The sequence below is a fragment of the Neoarius graeffei genome, chromosome 10 (assembly GCF_027579695.1).
Source record: "Neoarius graeffei isolate fNeoGra1 chromosome 10, fNeoGra1.pri, whole genome shotgun sequence".
Lineage (NCBI taxonomy): Eukaryota > Metazoa > Chordata > Actinopteri > Siluriformes > Ariidae > Neoarius > Neoarius graeffei.
In genome coordinates, this window is record NC_083578.1 from 91,741,409 (window position 1) to 91,764,057 (window position 22,649).

The 22,649-nt window shown below is 43.4% G+C and overlaps 1 protein-coding gene across 1 annotated transcript in view; it reads right to left on the bottom strand.

The window, feature by feature from the left end:
• Nucleotides 1-22,649, bottom strand: part of doc2d (double C2-like domains, delta) — a 40,938-nt gene that overhangs the window by 1,732 nt on the left and 16,557 nt on the right. Inside the window, exons 5-9 of the mRNA XM_060930974.1 lie at nt 10,197-10,323; nt 10,068-10,124; nt 9,798-9,922; nt 2,929-3,010; nt 1,640-1,736 (exon numbers count right to left, since the gene is read on the bottom strand). Coding sequence (XP_060786957.1) covers nt 1,640-1,736; nt 2,929-3,010; nt 9,798-9,922; nt 10,068-10,124; nt 10,197-10,323 — 488 coding nt within the window. The remainder of the gene's footprint in view (nt 1-1,639; nt 1,737-2,928; nt 3,011-9,797; nt 9,923-10,067; nt 10,125-10,196; nt 10,324-22,649) is intronic.

The window sequence follows — 22,649 nt, forward strand, 5'->3', positions numbered from 1 at the left end:
GAGAATGTGGAGAGAGAGGGAGAGAGAGTGGGGGAGAGAGAGGGAGAGAGAGAGAGAGAATGGTGGAGAGAGAGGGAGAGAGAGAGAGTGGGGGGAGAGAGAGGGAGAGTGGGGGAGAGAGAGAGGGAGAGAATGTGGAGAGAGGGAGAGAGTGTGGTGGAGAGAGAGGGAGAGAGAGAGAATGTGGAGAGAGAGGGAGAGAGGGAGTGGAGAGAGAGAGGGAGAGAGAGAGAGAATGGTGGAGAGAGAGGGAGAGAGAAGAGAGTGGGGGGAGAGAGAGGGAGAGTGGGGAGAGAGAGGGAGAGAGAGAGAGTGGAGAGAGAGAGAATGTGGAGAGAGAGAGAGAGTGGGGAGAGAGAGAATGTGGAGAGAGAGAGAGAGAGAGAGTGGAGAGAGAGAATGTGGAGAGAGAGAGAGAGTGGGGAGAGAGAGAATGGTGGAGAGAGAGGGAGGGAGAGAGAGAGAGGGAGGGAGAGAGAGAGAGAGAGAGAGGGAGAGAGAGAGAGAGAGAGAGAGAGGGAGGGAGAGAGAGAGAGAGAGAGAGAGAGAGAGAGGGAGAGAGAGAGAGAGGGAGGGAGAGAGAGAGAGAGGGAGGCAGGTGAACTAAATAAATATTTTGTTGCGTGTTATTTATCTGTCGGCACATCATTTAAAGTCTCTCAGTTGTTTTGGTTGTTTTTCATTTCATCTGTCCATCATTCTTAGATACTTTCCTTCCAGCTCTTACTCTTCCAACACACACACACACACACACACACACGCACGCACACACACGCACGCACGCACGCACACACGCACGCACACACACATGCACAGACACATACACACACGCACGCACGCACGCACACACACACGCACGCACACACACACACACACACACGCACGCACACACACGCGCGCGCGCACACACACGCACGCACACACACACACGCGCGCGCGCGCACACACACACGCACATGCACGCACACACGCACACATACACACACATGCACGCACACACGCACACACACCAGTCTCTCTCATGCGCTGGACACATGACTGTAATGATCATAACCACAGGTTTACTCCACAGCACTGCTGAGTTCTGAATGCTGATTGGTCAGAAGGTCTTCGTTCATCAAGGCCCTCATTCTAATGCGGTATCGTTTCCATGGTAACGCATCATTCCACGTACCATACTGCTTTTTTTCTGATGACACAGACTCATGTGTTCGTGTTGTTAAATGGCTCATTAGTACCGTTCCTGAAATCAGTACCACAGTACCACAATTCAGTAGCTCAGTACTTTAAGCGTAGTTTTGAGCGATATCTCGTATCTGTTGTACTCCAGCATTAAATGCAGAGCTCCTACGTTCTAATGTTCTACGCTCTCCAGGATTTTATTTGGTTTGGGAAAGACTCATCTTACATCATCGCATCATCACCAGCGTCGTGGATTACCAACACACACAGCTACGCTTAGTCAGATTGGGTTAGCTACATGTTGCCATGGGAATGAACAACTTCTGCTCAATTACACACCCAAATCTGAACAGGACAGACGGTATCCAACCTGGATCCCAAAAATACAGAACAGGATTCAGATGGCATTGTGTGAAATATTGCAGAATATCTTTTCACAGATTATTGCCTCACTCACCAATGAAATCGTTGCTCATTCCCAGATCATAATCCCACACGGATATTTCCAGAGTCTTCTTCGCCAGCTGATCGTGAGGAACCTCGTATATAAACTCCTGCAGGAGAAAGAAAAGAGAGTTACGGTTTCCGATAATTTCCAAAAATACGAACTGATTAGTTTATTTCCTGTCGTCTCATTTTCTACACGCAGGACACAGAGCCGCGATTTCAGCCACATCTGGACTGAGATATTTACAATTCTATGCTCATTAGATGTGAAGCTCAAATTGTGTCAATCGATTCCTCGGCCCAGTCCTACGGTGCGTGTGGTGCAGCGGTTCTTTTGCTCCCTGCTCCTAACTTTAGTTCCTACCTGTGATTAGTTCCCACTTACTGTTTGACACAAAATTTGATTAAAAGCTTCTACGCCCTTTCATTAAATATGGAAAGTACGATGATGTATTCAGGCCATTGTAGGGAAAAAAATAGAGAGCTGGGGGATATTCCTAGAAAAAAAAGTGAAAATCTTCTGAGATTAAAGCCGTAAATTATGAGAAAAAACTTGGATACTCTCAGAGACAGTATTCTCATGCTTCCGGCTGCAGTGCATTCTGGGAAATGTAGTTAAAAATTTCTTAGCACTTTATTTTTTGATTTTTTAAATTTAATATTAATTTATTTTGCCTATATTTTGTGATAGAAGAGGAAAGGATGCATTTCCTGTACAGTAACTCTCGGCCCAGTCGTGGTGTCTGCGGCCTGATGACGTTGATCCAAGCTCGCAATCTGGTTCCTTGGCCCCCCCCAAAAAAGAGTGCACTATTTTTCTGAGTTTTTTTTCTTGCAAATTTATGACTTGAATCTCAGACATTCTGGGTTTTTTTTCTCAGACTATTACCCCCCTCCCACAGCTCTGTAATTTTTTTTTTTACCTACCGTACCCTGATATGCTGTTTATACTTTAGAGACATTACAAAAAAATGAAGCTCAGAAGGAAGTAGCAGAAATCGACAGTGACTCTCGTGAGTGTACGTCACTAGTACAGTTAGCTCGCTTTGCTAATCTAATCTGAGAACAAACCTAATCACGTAACGCGTAAATCACACAACTGATTTTCACACCGATTAGAGTGTTATTTAATTTGTGTTTAACTGTTCAGCTTCAGAAGATGTGATGTTAAAAACCCTCTAATCTTCCGTTTATCACAGACCAAACAGGTTTCCAGTCTCCTTTCAGTCTGTGAATAAAAGCAGCCGAGAGGATGGAATCGTTTTTAAAGAGGTTTATTGAAGGCTGTGTCTTTCTTACCTCATTAAACTCTGGGTTTAATGTTTTTTTCTTCACTGACGTTTTATACTTGGACTTTTTCCCCATATCTGGCTGAAGAACGCTGATGATAGACAGAAAGACCAGAGAAAGAGATGGTGGTGAAATATTAAAGATCTGCTTCTTCTACTGCTTCAGTTCACAAGTAAAAAAGAAAAAGACCCTCGTCTGTCTCTGCTGTTATCTATTATTGATCTGTGATATACTTGCTGCATAATATCTCATTATAACTTGTAATATTTTTGGAAATAAAGCACTGAAGTGAACAGAAATTAAAACTGTTCTTTCAGTGACATCAGGATTTCATCACTTTCACAAAGTTCAAAGAAAACCAAAAGTACAATTTTAAAAAAAGGCAGAAAATTCAGAAAAACTGAGATAAAAGCCAAGAGTCCAACTGAGAGCCTGACAAATGAATACAGGAGAGAGAGAGACAGACAGACAGAGAAAGAGAGAGAGAGAGAGAGAGAGAGGGGAAGACAGAGAGCGAGAGAGAGAGAGACGGAGAGAGAGAGACAGACAGCAAGAGAGGCAGAGAGACAGACAGCGAGAGAGGCAGAGAGACAGACAGACAGCGAGAGAGAGAGAGAATTAGAGAATGTCTGAGTTCCTCATTAAAATGTCTGTATGAACAGATGATAATCAGAGAAATGAGAGAGCAGGACGGCATGATAAGAGGGTCATAGTTTTACTGATCACTATTTAATATTCATTATAGATAGACATCTCACTCACTCACTCACTCACACACACACACACACACACACACACACACACACACACACACACACATCAAGTGAAGTGAACAAGGAAAAGAATGGGCACAAAGGAGAATTAAAATGACCGGCTGTAAATTCAGCGCTTTTATTCTGCAATGACCAAGAGGAAAGAAAGTGTGTGTGTGTGTGTGTGTGTGTGTGAGAGAGAGAAATGAGAGTGAATTATAAGAAAGCTGCTGATTGGTCAGTTGCTATAAATCATTGTGACATCATCAGCTGGCAGCTGGGATTTAAATATTTAAATTTAAAGGGAAAGTGTTTAATTTTATTCAGATGAAACAGTGTGAGGCCTCTTACACCTTCACTGGACCAGTACTGACACGGGTTCTCCTGTGGGTTCTACTGTGGGCTCTAAGCACTAACCGTGTTAATGATTGGTCCCTTTGCAGTGTGGATGGCTCAGTGATGTGTGTGAGTTAATGAGTGTGGAGCGTGTGTGACTGCGACAGTAAGTGCATTAGCATCTGAGAGATATTTCATACCCGAGTGTGAGTTATTAATTATCCACGTTGTGTCTCAATGCAATGTAAATATAAACACCATTATTTATAATCGAGACAGGCGCAGCGGCGCGAGAGCAAGTCCGTCTGAAAGTAACAGATGACCATCTTTAAACACGACGCGTTCACGTCTCTGTGTTAGCAAATAATCCAATTAGCGCAAAAAACAGATCCATAGTGTTTGATGTGAAACTGATGTCAATCTGAAAACCTGTGTGTGTGATACAACATGAACTGAGCTCTGAATCAGACTCACAACTGCGTGTGTGTGTGGGTGTGTGTGTGTGTGTGTGCGAGTGTGTGTGCGTGTGTGTGTGTGTGCGTGTGTGTCTGAGTGTGTGTGCGTGTGTGAGTGTATGTGTGTGTGCGTGTGTGTGTGTGTGCGTGTGCGTGTGCGTGTGTGTGTGTGCGTGTGTGCGTGTGTGTGTGTGTGTGTGTGTGTGTGAGTGTGTGTGATGCTGTTACACAGAGTTGTCCTCTGTGTTAATGAAGCCCACAGCACTAGTATGAGATGAGCATGAGCAGAACAGAGGTGATATAAACACACCCTAACAAACACCACCACACCCTAACAAACACCACACACTAACAAACACCACACCCTAACAAACACCACACACTAACAAACACCACACCCTGACAAACACCACCACACCCTAACAAACACAACCACACTCTAACAAACACCACACCCTAACAAACACAACCACACTCTAACAAACACCACACCCTAACAAACACCACACCCTAGCAAATGCCACTGCTCTCTAACAAACACCACCGTACCCTAACAAACACCACCAGACTCTAAAAAGCACCACCACACCCTAACAAACACCACACCCTAACAAACACCACGCCCTAACAAACACAACCACACCCTAACAAACATAACCACACTCTAACAAACACCACCACATCCTGACAAACACCACCACACTCTAACACACACCACCACACCCTGACACACACCACCACACCCTAACAAACACCATGCCCTAACAAACACAACCACACCCTAACAAACACAACCACACTCTGGCAAACACCACCACACCCTGACAAACACCACCACACTCTAACAAACACCACACCCTAACAAACACCACACCGTAACAAATACAACCACACCCTAACACACACCACCACACTCTAACAAACACCAGCACATCCTGACAAACACCACCACACCGTAACACACACCACCACACCCTGACACACACCACCACACCGTAGCACACACCACCACACTCTAACACATACCACCACAACCTGACAAACACCACCACACTCTAACAAACACCACCACACTCTAACAAACACCACCACATCCAGACAAACACCACCACACCCTAACACACACCACCACACCCTAACAACCACAACACCCTAACACACACACCACCACACTCTAACAAACACAACCACACTCTGACAAACACCACACCCTGACAAACACCACACCCTAACAAACACCACCACACCCTAACAAACATAACCACACTCTGGCAAACACCATCACACTCTAACAAACACCACACCATAACAAATACAACCACACCCTAACAAACACAAACACACTCTGGCAAACACCACCAAACCCTAACAACCACCACACCCTAACACACACCACCACACTCTAACACACACCAACACATCCTGACACACACCACCACACCCTAACAAACACCACCACATCCAGACAAACACCACCACACCCTAACACACACCACCACACCCTAACAACCACTACACCCTAACACACACCACCACACTCTAACAAACACAACCACACTCTGACAAACACCACACCCTGACAAACACCACACCCTAACAAACACCACCACACCCTAACAAACATAACCACACTCTGGCAAACACCACCACAGCCTTACAAACACCACCACACCCTAACAAACACCACACCTTAACAAACACCACCAGACTCTAACAAACACCACCACACTCTAACAAACACCACCACACTCTAACAAACACCGCACCCTAACACACACCACCGCACTCTAACACACACCACCACATCCTGACAAACACCACCACACCCTAACACACACCACGACACCCTGACACACACCACCACACCGTAACACAAGCCACCACACTCTAACACACACCACCACACCCTGACACACACCACCACACTGTAGCACACACCACCAAACCATGACACACACCACCACACCGTAGCACACACCACCACACTCTAACAAACACCACCACATCCTGACAAACATGACCACACTCTAACACACACCACCACATCCTGACAAACACCTCCACACCCTAACAAACACCACACCCTAACAAATACAATCACACCCTAACAAACACAAACACACTCTGGCAAACACCACCAAACCCTAACAACCACCACACCCTAACACACACCACCACACTCTAACAAACACCACCACATCCTGACAAACATGACCACACTCTAACACACACCACCACATCCTGACAAACACCACCACACCCTAACACACACCACGACACCCTGACACACACCACCACATCCTGACAAACACCACCACACCCTAACACACACCACCACACTCTAACACATACCACCACACCCTGACAAACACCCCCACACTCTAACAAACACCACACCCTAACAAACACCACACCGTAAAAAACACAACCACACCCTAACAAACACAAACACACTCTGGCAAACACCACCAAACCCTAACAACCACCACACCCTAACACACACCACCACACTCTAACAAACACCACCACATCCTGACAAACACCACCACACCCTAACACACACCACCACACCCTAACAACCACTACACCCTAACACACACCACCACACTCTAACAAACACAAACACACTCTCATAAACACCACACCCTGACAAACACCACACCCTAACAAACACCACCACACCCTAACAAACATAACCACACTCTGACACACCACCACACCCTAACAAACACAACCACACTCTGACAAACACCACACCATGACAAACACAACCACACTCTGACAAACACCACACCCTGACAAACACCACACCCTAACAAACACCACCACACCCTAACAAACACCACACCCTAACAAACACTATGCCGTAACAAACACAACCACACTCTGGCAAACACCACCACACCCTGAAAAACATCACCACACTCTAACAAACACCACACCATAACAAACACAACCACACCCTAACAAACACAACCACACTCTGGCAAACACCATCGCACCCTAACAACCACCACACTCTAACAAACACCACCACACCTTAACACACACCACTGCACCCTTACAACCACTACACCCTAACACACACCACCACACTCTAACAAACACCACCACATCCTGACAAACATCACCACACTCTAACAAACACAACCACACTCTGACAAACACCACACCCTGACAAACACCACACCCTAACAAACACCACATCACCCTAACAAACATAACCACACTCTGACAAACACCACCACACCCTAACAGCCACCACACCCTAACAAACACCACCACACTCTAACAAATGCCACTGCTCTCTAACAAACACCACTGCACCCTAACAAACACCACCAGACTCTAACAAACACCACCACACCCTAACAAACATAACCACACTCTGACAAACACCACCGCACCCTAACAGCCACCACACCCTAACAAACACCACCACACTCTAACAAACACCACACCCTAACAAACACCACCACACTCTAACAAATGCCACCACACCCTAACAAACACCACCAGACTCTAACAAACACCACCACATCCTAACAAACACCACCACACTCTAACAAACACCACCACACCCTAACAAACACCACCACACCATAACAAACACCACCACTCACTAACAAACACCACCACACCCTAACAAACACTACCACACCCTAATATCACCACACCACATCCTAACAAACACCACATTTTAACAAACACCACACTTCATGACTCAGACACTGTCACTGTCTCTGATTTCACACTCATACTGTTAGCATGCAAATGTTAGTAATGAGCTAAATGTTAATTACATGGCTGATTTAATGTGAATGCTGACTGGCTAAATCTTCAACCTAAACTTCACTCCAACACTGAAAATAACTCAATAAAATGTTCAAAAAACATCAGTATGGAAAGCAGGTGTGTGAACTGCAGTAATTTAGGTTGCTGAATACCACTCTCTCTCTCTCTCTCTCTCTCTCTCTCTCTCTCTCTCTCTCTGTCTGCATGAACACTGCAGTGATGAAAATCATCTGGAATCAACACAGTCACACACTAATTAAAAGGAAACATGAATGAGCATTAATTACAGAAATACTGCATTTTACACACACACACACACACACACACACACACACACACACACACACTACAAATGATACAGACAAACAGTAAAGTCAAACACACTGATTCATGCTTCAAAATAGAAAGTCAGAGAGAGAGAGAGAGAGAGAGAGAGAAGCCTTGATCTCTAATTCCTAATCCTCAACTCTTAACTCTAATCCTAAAATTCTTCACTCTACTCACATTCACACTAGTCCTGCCTTTAACCATAATCCAAACTGCTAATACATTAGACCTAGTCCTAATCCCTACACCCTCAACCCTAATCCCTACACCCAAACCCTAATCCCTATACCCTCAACCCTAATCCCTACACCCAAACCCAAATCCCTACACCCTCAACCCTAATCCCTACACTCTCAACCCTAATCCCTACACCCTCAACCCTAATCCCTACACCCAAACGCTAATCCCTACACCCTCAACCCTAATCCCTACAACCAAACCCTAATCCCTAATCCCTACACCCAAACCCTAATCCCTACACCCAAACCCTAATCCCTACAACCTAAACCCTAATCCCTACACCCAAACCCAATCCCAACAATCAAACCCTAATCCCTACAATAAAACCCTAATCCCTACACCCTAACCCCTAATCCCTAATCCCTACACCCAAACATAATCCCTACACCCTAAACCCTAATCCCTACAACCAAACCCTAATCCCTACAATCAAACCCTAATCCATACACCCTAAACCCTAATCCCTACCCCCAAACATAATCCCTACACCTTAAACCCTAATCCCTAATCCCTACACCCAAACATAATCCCTACACACTAAACCCTAATCCCTACAACCTAAACCCTAATCCCTACAATCAAACCCTAATCCCTACAATAAAACCCTAATCCCTACACCCTAACCCCTAATCCCTAATCCCTACACCCAAACATAATCCCTACACCCTAAACCCTAATCCCTACAACCAAACCCTAATCCCTACAATCAAACCCTAATCCATACACCCTAAACCCTAATCCCTACCCCCAAACATAATCCCTACACCTTAAACCCTAATCCCTAATCCCTACACCCAAACATAATCCCTACACACTAAACCCTAATCCCTACAACCTAAACCCTAATCCCTACAATCAAACCCTAATCCCTACACCCTAAACCCTAATCCCTACAATCAAACCCTACTCCCTACACCCTAAACCCTACAACCAAACCCTAATCCCTACACCCTAAACCCCTGGCTTCACTCACATCTTGACGAAGGGGTCGGAGTAGCCGTTAGAGTCCATTGCAGCAAGGTGAGCACATCGAATAATCCCAACCACCAAACATGTCTTCTCCACCATATAACACAGAGACACCAGGATACGTCCCCTCTGTCTCACACACACACACACACACACACACACACACACACACACACACACACACACACACAGAGACAGTAAGGCTAGGAATATCAATAATGATTTCAACACATTGGTTCTGTTAATCAGTTGATTAGTGTGTGTGTGTGTGTACCTCCTCCTCTGCTGGTTGTGAACTCTGATCCATTGTCTGACTGTTACCGTCTCGCACCTGCAGCAAATTATGGATTACATTAGACATTTAGAAACACCCCACACACACACACACCCCACACCATCTTACCTGTGCGATTCTCTCCAGTCCCATGTTGTATCGTTTGCTCTCTCCTTCTTTGAGCTTCTTTAAAGCGACTCGCACTTCACCAATAAACTCGTTACGACCCAAACGGTCCATATCACACACACACAGCCTGGGGGGGGGGGGGGAGAGAGAGAGAGAGTCATCTTTCACTTCCTTCCTGTGATGTATTAGTTATACCTGACAGATGTTACTGTATGTGCACACACACACACACACACACACACACACACACACACACACACACACACAGGAGGTTGACAGCTTGTTCATTCCAGCATCCATCTCTGGTCCAGAACTCTCCAGTGTTTGGCATCGTTCCTTGTTCATTATCACCAAGAGCAGACATCAGCAGACGTTTGGGTGATGTCCAGAACAGAATCTTTACACACTCGCCTCCAAAAGTTATGTACAGCTCACAAATAATCCACAAAGAAAACTAAACATTTGTCTGTTTTTATTTTTAAATTCAATCTACAAATAAAATGTGAAATGAATCAGTTGTAATGTAGCCTAATGTAGATTCTAACGTAGCTTTTAGACCACACCCCCAATGGAGTCTGATGCTGGTGTTGAGTGATGCTCTACCCTGTGCTCAGGACCCTGTCTCCGCCCACACAAAAACACAAGAACTATATGAGCATGTCCAGCCAATAGGTGGTGATAAGTAGTGTGTCGTAAACTGTCACATCAAACAGCTTAAGGATAAAGTTAAGAGCTGTGTATTGAGTGTTAGAGAAGGAGAAAATGTGAGAAAACACCAAAAATCTGCGTTCTCAGTGTGGTTTGTAATGCCGTAGCAGCGGATTCAGGAGCAGTACAGCGCTCATGACTGATCAGCAGCAACAAGCTGATCAGCAGTCGTGATAAACAAAGTCCTAACGCATTCATAACGCATGCAATAAACACGCATTACAGGTTCACACTGTAATGTTTTTTATTTTTCCTATGAAAATGGTGAACATAGTTTTAAAACATTTTTCAGCCAGTTTTCAAAAATACCTACATACTGGATATCAGGGGCGATTTCTCAGAGACAACAAGGGAAGCCGAGCTTCCCCTAAAATTCTCTCCCCAAACTGCGGCATCTATGACGTTGAATTCTCATTAAAACAATAACTTGCATAACATAATATATGCCCAAGATTGTATTTACGTTCATAACTATCCTGTAACTTATTTGAGTGATGTCTGACCAACTTGCAGTTCGCTACGAGAATCACCTTTGCTGCCAGGTTGTAACCAGCATTGCCAGATACTGCTGATGTTTTCCAGCCAAAATATGTTCAAAACCCGCCAAAATGCACTTAAAACCATCCAATCTAGCAACACTGGCTGTAACCTTTCTTATTTCAATGGGCTCTATGGCTGGCAGCCGGGTATCCATTGCAGTCTATGACACGGCTCTGAACAGCCAATTTCGGCTAGTTGTTATTGGTTAAAATCGACAAAATCATCACTTCCAGGGAAGCCGGGCTTCTCTGGGACTAACGAGACAGTGGGAGGGGCAAGAAGCCGGGCTGATGAAGGATTATTGGAGGTAGTGTTTGAAAGACATGAGGAGGGCGGGCTCTGTACTTTGGCGTCGGGGAGGAACACGGAAGCATGATCAGTCCCTAGCGGATGTCGAGAAAGTGTAGTCGTGTGCCAAAGTGCTGTCCGACTTTCTTTTCATATAAACGTTTCTTCTCATTGATGTCTCTGTACATTACTCTGTAAATAAATGTAAATATTACTCGTTGTGCTCCGTTAACTTTCATCCATTCTATCAGTTTGATCATTCGTGAATTCACTCGTTTATTTCATTTGTAGTTCAATCTGGTTGTAGGCTAGCTTGAGCCTTATTGGGATCTGCAGTGCTAGCTGCTAACAGAAATTGGTGAAGTCTCTGGAAAGCACAACCAGCTGGTATGACAGGGTCACAGACCATTTTCTGGAAAAGGAGCGGAGGGCAGAATTTGTGTATAAATAGTGTTCATGTTCATGAATCTGAAGTGTGTATATTGTTCAGTAATGTTAAGAGAATGGTGGGCTCTGTGTTATAGGTTATACCTGGGTATAATATTCAAGGTTCTGTGTGTTGCATAGCCTACCTGGTTATGAATTTCCAGACTGTGTTGCAGAAGATGTTCAAGGATGTGTTGCACAGCTGGGTGTTGTGTTAAAGACTCTGTGTTGCATATCAGGGTATGATGTTCAAGGCTCTTCGTTGAATAGCCAGTGATTTTTGGATGTTTGATATTTTTGATTAAGGATATGAGGCACTAGCCTGGCAAGCCAGACTATAACATGAAATGTACAAGCAAAAATACTTTCTGCCACTAGGTAGGGTTGTCTAGTTCACTATGCTAATGGGGCACACCTTTCTATGCTTTGATATCCGGCCTACAGGTTTTACGATGAATGCGTAAAATGGGCTTCCCCTGTTTTAAAAACCAGCAGCCGCCACTGCTGGATATATGGGCGGGGCCTGAGCCCAAATGTGATGGAACTTTGATTGCAGTTCTGCCCTGTTCGTGTTTACAGAAAACAGTGTGTCAGAAACATCACGTCTAAGATGATGTTAAATCAAGAAATATATACAATAACCTGCAGCATAAAACTTTTCACACTTGACATGGATATTTGAACCACAAGCTTGCTTTGAAATAGAAGAATTTCTTACAAACTGTGGCTCAAATGCGGAATTCCATACGCTGATTTTGTTCACACAGGCTCTCAAAATGCTCGGCACTCTCTCAGGCACATCCGTTTGCTACCAACAACCAAGCGGTGAACAGAATGTCGTGTCATCACCATTAAACCGAGTAGTTGTTCTCGTATGAGAAGAATGAAAAAGTGACAGCTAATCACACTGCTCCAGTCCTGTGAAGGTTTGATTTTTTATATCAGTAAGGTGTTCCATGTCCTCCACTGACATCAACGACCCTTTTTCACACCATCACTAACTTTGAAACAGGAAGTAACCTGACCATCACAATAAGGTCGCATGTAGAAAAAGCAAACAAAGGGAAAGTATAAGTGCTGTAACCATCTCTGGGCTCATTTGGTTTTCCTGTTTTGTGTTGGCTCCTCCCACTTCACCTGAGGCCTGTCTCACCTGGTTCGGCCTCTATATAAGATCAGTTGGGCAGATACCAGAGAGAGAGAGAGAGAGATGGACGGACGGACGGACTGGTGGCAGGCAGCTAGCTAGCTGTCCTTTTTGGGCTTTCTTGGTTTGTGGGGTTTTTTTGTTACCTTTTTTTTTTTTTTACTGCACCTTGTATTTTATTTATACAGACACTTTCCTTACATTATTAATTACTAATTATCCAGACTGATCTATTTGCTTATTTTGTTTGCCTTTAACTCTTTTTTTTCAGTTTTATTTTTGTTTATCTTTATGCCAATAAATCCTTGAGTATGTGTGTCCTACTCTTTTGTTATGGTCTTGAGCCAAGTCGTAACAGAATGGGGTCTCGTCCAGGATTTGAAGACACAGTATACAGTAAAAGCTGCTTTGTGACAATATCTACTGTTAAAAGTGCTATAAAAATAAACTCGACTTGATGTACAGAACAATTTCTGTTTCTGAAAAAGAGGGATTATGAAGTGGATAATGGCTGTACAAGTGACGATAAACAGGTCAGGTGCATAGGGCAAATCAGAAATGCATGCACACCACAGTGAACTGAAAATTGACTTGACTTGAACTTGTTTTCCCAAGAAAGGCTGAGAATAAGAAGACAGATGTGTCTTCCTTTCCAAAATGTGAAGTTCTTGGGCTGGTTTCAGGTACTTTCTGCGTTCTTTGAGATGTAGTTGGGCTGAAGCACGCCAGTGTTCGGTTCAAGCAAGCTCCAGAGCAGTGTTTTGAAGTGGACCAGCTTCCAGCTAGAGATCAGCTTCCAGGCTCGAAAACAGCGTCCCCAGTTTACCAATCAGACCCATAAAAACACCGCACTTGTACAAACAAAATCTTTCATTTTTTTGTCCAAATTGTTCAATTTAAATTCCACTGTCCTTGTACAAGGATGTGTGAAGACACAAGGTTTCACCAAGAGCCTTCTGGTTTCCCCATGTGCTCATAAACAAACAGCATGATGTGAGCTGAGGTGTGAGACTCGGGCTAAAAATGTAGGCGTATTCATCACGTTCTCTCTCGCAGCTCTGCCGAGGTGTTGGCATTTCCTGCTGTGCAGGACAGCAGGACAAATTATGAAGAATTATCAGCACAGAGCACAATCCATTTAATCTACGCTCAAAAAAGGTCAACTCTAATAGCAAGGTGTGTTTTTATTACAACTATTACAGAAGAGTTTTATTATAGAGTACAGTAAAGCTGGAGTGCATTCACACTATTTTTATTCCTGTTCTCGCACCAACCGCTCAGTGCTGCCAAACATTTTCAGGGGAAAGTAGCTCAACACACGCTCAAAAAAAGTCACTAGATGATGTGAGACTGGTGTGTATATGAAGAAGGAAGATGATTTTTTGAAGATCCTCATCATAGATTTCAGATTAGAAAATAACAGGTTATTGTATATATTTCTTGTGGTAGTGAGGAGTCTGGAAATACATACACTCCCCGGCCAATTTAATAGGAACTTATAGGAGTGGAACTCAATGTGTTCTTCTGTCTGCTGTTGCATGCTGAGATGCTTTTCTGCTCACCACTGTTGTAAAGAGTGATTATATGAGTTACTATATCCTTCCTGGCAAAAAAAATCAAACCAATCTGTCCATTTCCCTCTGACCCTCTCTTATCAACAAGGCGTTTGTTTCGTTTCCACCCACAGAACTGTCGCTCACTCACTCAGTGTTTTTTGTTTTCTGCACCATTCTGTGTAAACTCTAGAGAGTGTTGTGTGTGAAAACCCCAGGAGATCAGCAGCTTCTGAAATACTCAAACCAGTCCATCTGGATCAAACCAACACCCAGACCACAGTGAGAGAAAGTCACACTTCACTGTGAGATCACAATGTTTCCCGTTCTGATGTTTGAACATTGTGAACATTAACTGAAGCTCTTGATTTGGATCTGCGTGATTTGATGCATCGTGCTGCTGGCGAGGGATCGGCTGATTACAGAACTGCAGGTGAATGGCGGAGTGTTCCTAATAAAGTGACCAGTGAATGTGTATACAAAGGAAATGGTCACAAACAAAATACCTCACATTTGTACTTGTGTCACAGTGAAGAGAGTTTAAAACCAAGAACAAAGAAGTGTTTGGTGATTAGTTGTTGAGAAAAGGGCTGGGAAATATTGCAAAAACAATCTCGATATTTTTTTTTTCAACTTTATGAATGATTCTTGATTACGGTTTATTTTTGTTTGTTTGAGAAATGAGAGGTGCTGCTCTCATTTCCTGCAGCATAGCTCATAGTCTCAGAACAGGCCTAGTTAATTTCTGACAATCCAGAGCCAAGGCCAGGGAGCAGACGAACAGGCTAAACCGACTGTCTGCTAGCTGCACAGAGTCGTCACTCAGGGCCCACTACATCGAGACTGTGTCTGTTCCCCGAGCTCAACAAAAAGGTAGAAATATTCAGAGAGTTTGTTCCAGTAACCTAATCAATATAAAATTAGATCAGACTGACTGTACAGCTGCTGCCAGCACCTTTGATCTAAAGGTGGGGCTATTAAATATTAGATCTCTTACATCTAAAGCGCTAATGGTTAATGAACTCATTACTGATCAGGAGTTTAATGTACTTTGTTTAACTGAAACATGGATTAAGCCAAATCAAATCAAATCAAATCAAGTTTATTTGTACAGCGCTTTTAACAATAAACATTGTCGCAAAGCAGCTTTACAGAATTTAAACAACTTAAAACATGAGCTAATTTTATCCCTAATCTATCCCCAATGAGCAAGCCTGTGGCGACGGTGGCAAGGAAAAACTCCCTCAGACGACATGAGGAAGAAACCTTGAGAGGAACCAGACTCAAAAGGGAACCCATCCTCATTTGGGCAACAACAGACAGCCTGACTATAATATTAACAGTTTTAACAGGTATAACCCTCAACTGTCCTCATGGGGCCGTCCTTCACAGGAGTGGGGCGATAAAACTCCGACCAGACACAGGGCACCAGGATGGATCAAGCAGGTCCGAGGGGCAGAAGAGGCCAGCATCTCAATCCCAGGATCAACATGTAACTCAGAGGGACAGATGGGGGGGGAGAGAAAGAAAACACGTTGTTAGGTATGTCCTAAAAATGACAAGTATTAAATCTGTGTGGTAGGCTCGCAGAGACGAGAGTCTTTACATCAGGCATGACGCACAATGGCATGTTAATATGGTAAAAAATATATCATGACCTGCTCTGGCTGGATGCTTGATTGGGTGATGGGAGCACACTCCTCAGCAATGATGAGATGCAGATGGGACCCTTAGGCCTGGCCAAGACAATTCAGTTACATTTCACCGGGTCTGGGACATGCGACAGAACGTCTGACGGCCGATTCCCTGCAGGCTACGATAGCCAGTTGAGGTCCCCACCGTCTCCACCAAAAGATTTCCTGTTGACTCCATGTAACTCAGAGGGACAGATTTGGGGTGGGTGGGTGGGGGGGGGGGGAAGAGAAAGAAAACACAGGTGGTTAGGTATGCCCAATGTCACCTGAATAAGTAGGAACAGTATACATATTGCACCGAGTACAAGCAGGGACTCCGGCAACTAACTATGACAGCATAACTAAAAGGAGAGAGCCAGAAGGTAACACAGGCATGAGGGAGCCCCGGGACATAAAGCAGCCAGCCACTGCACCGTCAACAAACTCGAGTGAGCAAGCGAGTGGGGACTGACAGCATCCATACATCCCAGTTTACCAAAACACTCTATGTCTGAGGACCCTCCAGATCTACTCCTTTACCTCATAAACACCATTAACAAAAGGCTTGACTAAACAGATATGTTTTCAGCCTAGACTTAAATGCTGAGACTGTGTCTGATTCCCGAACATTACTTGGAAGGCTGTTCCATAACAGTGGGGCTTTGTAAGAAAAGGCTCTGCCCCCTGATGTAGCCTTCACTATACGAGGTACCAGCAGATAGCCTGCACCTTTTGATCTAAGTAGGCGTGGCGGGTCATAGAGGAGCAGAAGTTCACTCAGGTACTGTGGTGCGAGACCATTTAGTGCTTTAAAGGTCAATAGTAGTATTTTATAATCAATACGAAATTTAATTGGGAGCCAATGCAGTGTGGATAAGACAGGCGTGATGTGGTCATATTTTCTAGTTCTAGTAAGGACTCTTGCTGCGGCATTTTGAACTAACTGGAGCTTGTTTATGCACTTATTGGAACATCCAGACAGTAAGGCATTACAATAATCCAACCTGGAGGTAACGAAAGCATGGACTAGTTTTTCTGCATCATGCAATGACATTAAATTTCTTATCTTTGCAATATTTCTGAGATGAAAGAAAGCTATCCGGGTGATGTTATCAATGTGAGTTTCGAATGAAAGACTGGGGTCAATAATCACTCCGAGGTCTTTTACTGCTGCACGTGAAGAAACAGAAAGGCCATCCAGAGTTACTGTGTAATCAGAAAACTTACTTCTAGCTGTATGTGGTCCTAGCACAAGTACTTCAGTCTTGTCAGAGTTAAGCAGAAGGAAATTTATAAGCATCCAGTGTCTAATGTCCTTAACACATTCCTCAATTTTATTAAGCTGGTGTCTCTCATCAGGTTTTGCAGAGACATACAACTGTGTGTCATCAGCATAACAGTGGAAACTAATACAATGTTTACGAATAATATCGCCCAGAGGTAACATATATAGAGAAAAAAGCAGTGGACCCAAGACAGAACCTTGTGGAACACCAAACTTTACCTCGGTACGTCTAGAAATATCACCATTTATATCGACATACTGATAACGATCAGTTAGATAAGACCTGAGCCAGGAGAGGGCCATTCCCTTAACTCCCACAACATTTTCTAGTCTATCCAGAAGAATGGAATGATCAATGGTATCAAATGCTGCACTAAGGTCAAGCAACACAAGTAGCGAGACACAGCCCTGATCAGACGCCAACAGTAGGTCGTTTACTACTTTAACCAGTACTGTCTCTGTGCTATGATGAGGTCTAAATCCTGACTGATACATTTCATGGATGTTATTCCTATGTAAATATGAGCATAACTGCTGTGCCACAGCTTTTTCAAGGATCTTGGAGATAAAGGGGAGGTTTGATATTGGCCGATAATTGGACAGCTGACAGGGATCAAGGTCAGGTTTTTTAATCAGGGGTTTGATAACTGCTAGTTTAAAGGATTTGGGTACATAGCCAATCATAAGAGAAGAATTTATTATTTTTAGAAGCGGTTCAATTACTCCAGGCATTATCTGTTTGAATAGATGTGTCGGTAAGGGATCTAGTACGCAAGTTGAGGCTTTTGATGTAGAGATTAATGAGAGTAATTCAGTTTCTTTTAGGGGAGTAAAACATTCTAACTGATGATCTGATACAGTTATATTGTTAACTACAAGGTCACTTTCATTGTCTAACCTTAAATTAGTAGTTTGAATTTTTTGTCGGATATTCTCAATTTTGTCATTAAAAAAATTCATGAAGTCGTTGCTACTACATACTGCAGGTGTGCATGTGTTGATAGTGGACTTATTCCTGGTTAATTTTGCTACAGTATTAAATAGGAATCTAGGATTATTTTTGTTATCTTCTATTAGGGAGGAGAGATATGTTGATCTCGCAGCACTAAGAGCTTTTTTATACTTCAGGAAGCTCTCCTTCCACGCCAATTTGAACACTACCAATTTTGTTTGACGCCATTTACGTTCCAATTTTCGAGTGGTCTGTTTTAATGTGCGAGTGTCATCATTATACCAGGGTGCTAATTTTTTGTCTCTGACCATTTTCCTTTTTAGAGGAGCTACATTATCTAAAGTATGGCGGAATGTTGACTCTAAGCATTCAGTTGCCTGATCGAGTTCTGCAGGGGCTGACAGTGACCCAATCAAAGTTGACAGCTCTGGGAGATCATTTATAAAGCTCTGTGCAGTAGTTGACGTGAAAGTACGTTTAATACAGTAGCGTGGTGAGGTGCATATATTATTACTCAGACATATTTTGAATGAGATGAGACAATGATCTGAGATAACTTCAGACTGTGGAAGTATGACTATATTGTCTACGTTTAATCTGAATGTTAGTATTAGATCAAGGGTGTGACCACCATTATGGGTCGGTCCTATGACATTCTGCTTAATCCCGACTGAATCTAAGATGGACACAAACGCTGTTTTTAAAGGGTCTTCTGGGTTATCGAAGTGAATATTAAAATCTCCGACAACTAAAGCTTTGTCTAAGGAAATAACCAGATCTGAGATAAAATCTGCAAATTCAGAAAGAAACTCAGAATATGGCCCCGGGGGCCTGTAAATAATAAGCAATGGAATTAACTGGGTAGACTTATTTTTTGAGGCTACATACATTATATGAGTATGAAGAACTTCAAATGTATTAAATTTATAACCAGGTTTGTGTGTTACACCTAGATAATCGTTATAAATAACCGCGACGCCTCCTCCTCTGCCAGTTAGACGAGGCTGGTGTATATAACTGTATCCAGGAGGACTCGCTTCATTTAATGCTATATATTCATTTGGCTTAATCCATGTTTCTGTTAAACACAGTACATTAAACTCCTGATCAGTAATGAGTTCATTAACCATTAGCGCTTTAGATGTAAGAGATCTAATATTTAATAGCCCCACCTTTAGATCAAAGGTGCTGGCAGCAGCTGTACAGTCAGTCTGATCTAATTTTATATTGATTAGGTTACTGGAACAAACTCTCTGAAAATTTCTACCTTTTTGTTGAGCTCGGGGAACAGACACAGTCTCGATGTGGTGGGCCCTGAGTGACGACTCTGTGCAGCTAGCAGACAGTCGGTTTAGCCTGTTCGTCTGCTCCCTGGCCTTGGCTCTGGATTGTCAGAAATTAACTAGGCCTGTTCTGAGACTATGACCTATGCTGCAGGAAATGAGAGCAGCACCTTCCCGAGTGGGATGGATACCGTCCCGCCCTAACAGGCCAGCAGTGCCCTCAAAATTAGCCCAATTATCTATAAAGCCCACACTGTTTTCAGAGCACCACCTGGACAGCCAGCAGTTCAGCGACCATAACCTGCTGTAAGCTACATCGCCACGCCGCATTGGGATGGGGCCAGAGCATACTACAGCATCGGACATCGCCTTCGCTAATTTAAACACCTCTACAAAGTTACTCTTAGTAACCTCAGACTGACGAAGGCGATGACGAAGACATCAATGAATATATAGCATTAAATGAAGCGAGTCCTCCTGGATACAGTTATATACACCAGCCTCGTCTAACTGGCAGAGGAGGCGGCGTTGCGGTTATTTATAACGATTATCTAGGTGTAACACAAAAACCTGGTTATAAATTTAATACATTTGAAGTTCTTCATACTCATATAATGTATGTAGCCTCGAAAAATAAGTCTACCCAGTTAATTCCATTGCTTATTATTTACAGGCCCCCGGGGCCATATTCTGAGTTTCTTTCTGAATTTGCAGATTTTATCTCAGATTTGGTTATTTCCTTAGACAAAGCTTTAGTTGTCGGAGATTTTAATATTCACTTCGATAACCCAGAAGACCCTTTAAAAACAGCGTTTGTGTCCATCTTAGATTCAGTCGGGATTAAGCAGAATGTCATAGGACCGACCCATAATGGTGGTCACACCCTCGATCTAATACGAACATTCAGATTAAACGTAGAAAATAGAGTCACACTTCCACAGTCTGAAGTTATCTCAGATCATTATCTCATCTCATTCAAACTATGTCTGAGTAATAATATATGCACCTCACCACGCTACTGTATTAAACGTACATTCATGTCAACTACTGCACAGAGCTTTATAAATGATCTCCCAGAGTTATCAACTTTGATTGGGTCACTGTCAGCCCCTGCAGAACTCGATCAGGCAACTGAATGCTTAGAGTCAACGTTCCACTCATCTCATCTCATCTCATCTCATTATCTGTAGCCGCTTTATCCTGTTCTACAGGGTCGCAGGCAAGCTGGAGCCTATCCCAGCTGACTACGGGCGAAAGGCGGGGTACACCCTGGACAAGTCGCCAGGTCATCACAGGGCTGACACATAGACACAGACAACCATTCACACTCACATTCACACCTACGCTCAATTTAGAGTCACCAGTTAACCTAACCTGCATGTCTTTGGACTGTGGGGGAAACCGGAGCACCCGGAGGAAACCCACGCGGACACGGGGAGAACATGCAAACTCCGCACAGAAAGGCCCTCGCCGGCCACGGGGCTCGAACCCGGACCTTCTTGCTGTGAGACGACAGCGCTAACCACTACACCACCGTGCCTCCCTCAACGTTCCGCTATACTTTAGATAATGTAGCTCCTCTAAAAAGGAAAATGGTCAGAGACAAAAAATTAGCACCCTGGTATAATGATGACACTCGCACTTTAAAACAGACCACTCGAAAATTGGAACGTAAATGACATCAAACAAAATTGGTAGTGTTCAAATTAGCTTGGAAGGAGAGCTTCCTGAAGTATAGAAAAGCTCTTAGTGCTGCGAGATCAACATATCTCTCCTCCCTAATAGAAGATAACAAAAATAATCCTAGATTCCTATTTAATACTGTAGCAAAATTAACCAGGAATAAGTCCACTATAGACACATGCACACCTGCAGTATGGAGTAGCAACGACTTCATGAATTTTTTTAATGACAAAATTGAGAATATCCGACAAAAAATTCAAACTACTAATTTAAGGTCAGACAATGTAAGTGACCCTGTAGTTAACAATATAACTGTATCAGATCAGCAATTAGAATGTTTTACTCCCCTTAAAGAAACTGAATTACTTTCATTAATCTTGGCATCAAAAGCCTCAACTTGCGTACTAGATCCCTCACCTACACGTCTATCCAAACAGATAATGCCTGAAGTAATTAAACCGCTTCTAAAAATAATAAATTCTTCTCTTGGCTATGTACCCAAATCCTTTAAACTAGCAGTTATCAAACCCCTGATTAAAAAACCTGACCTTGATCCCTGCCAGCTGTCCAATTATTGGCCAATATCAAACCTCCCCTTTATCTCCAAGATCCTTGAAAAAGCTGTGGCACAGCAGTTATGCTCATATTTACATAGGAATAATATCCATGAAATGTATCAGTCAGGATTTAGACCTCATCATAGCACAGAGACAGCTCTGGTTAAAGTAGTAAACGACCTACTGTTGGCGTCTGATCAGGGCTGTGTCTCGCTGCTTGTGTTGCTTGACCTTAGTGCAGCATTTGATACCATTGATCATTCCATTCTTCTGGATAGACTAGAAAATGTTGTGGGAGTTAAGGGAATGGCCCTCTCCTGGCTCAGGTCTTATTTAACTGATCGTTATCAGTATGTTG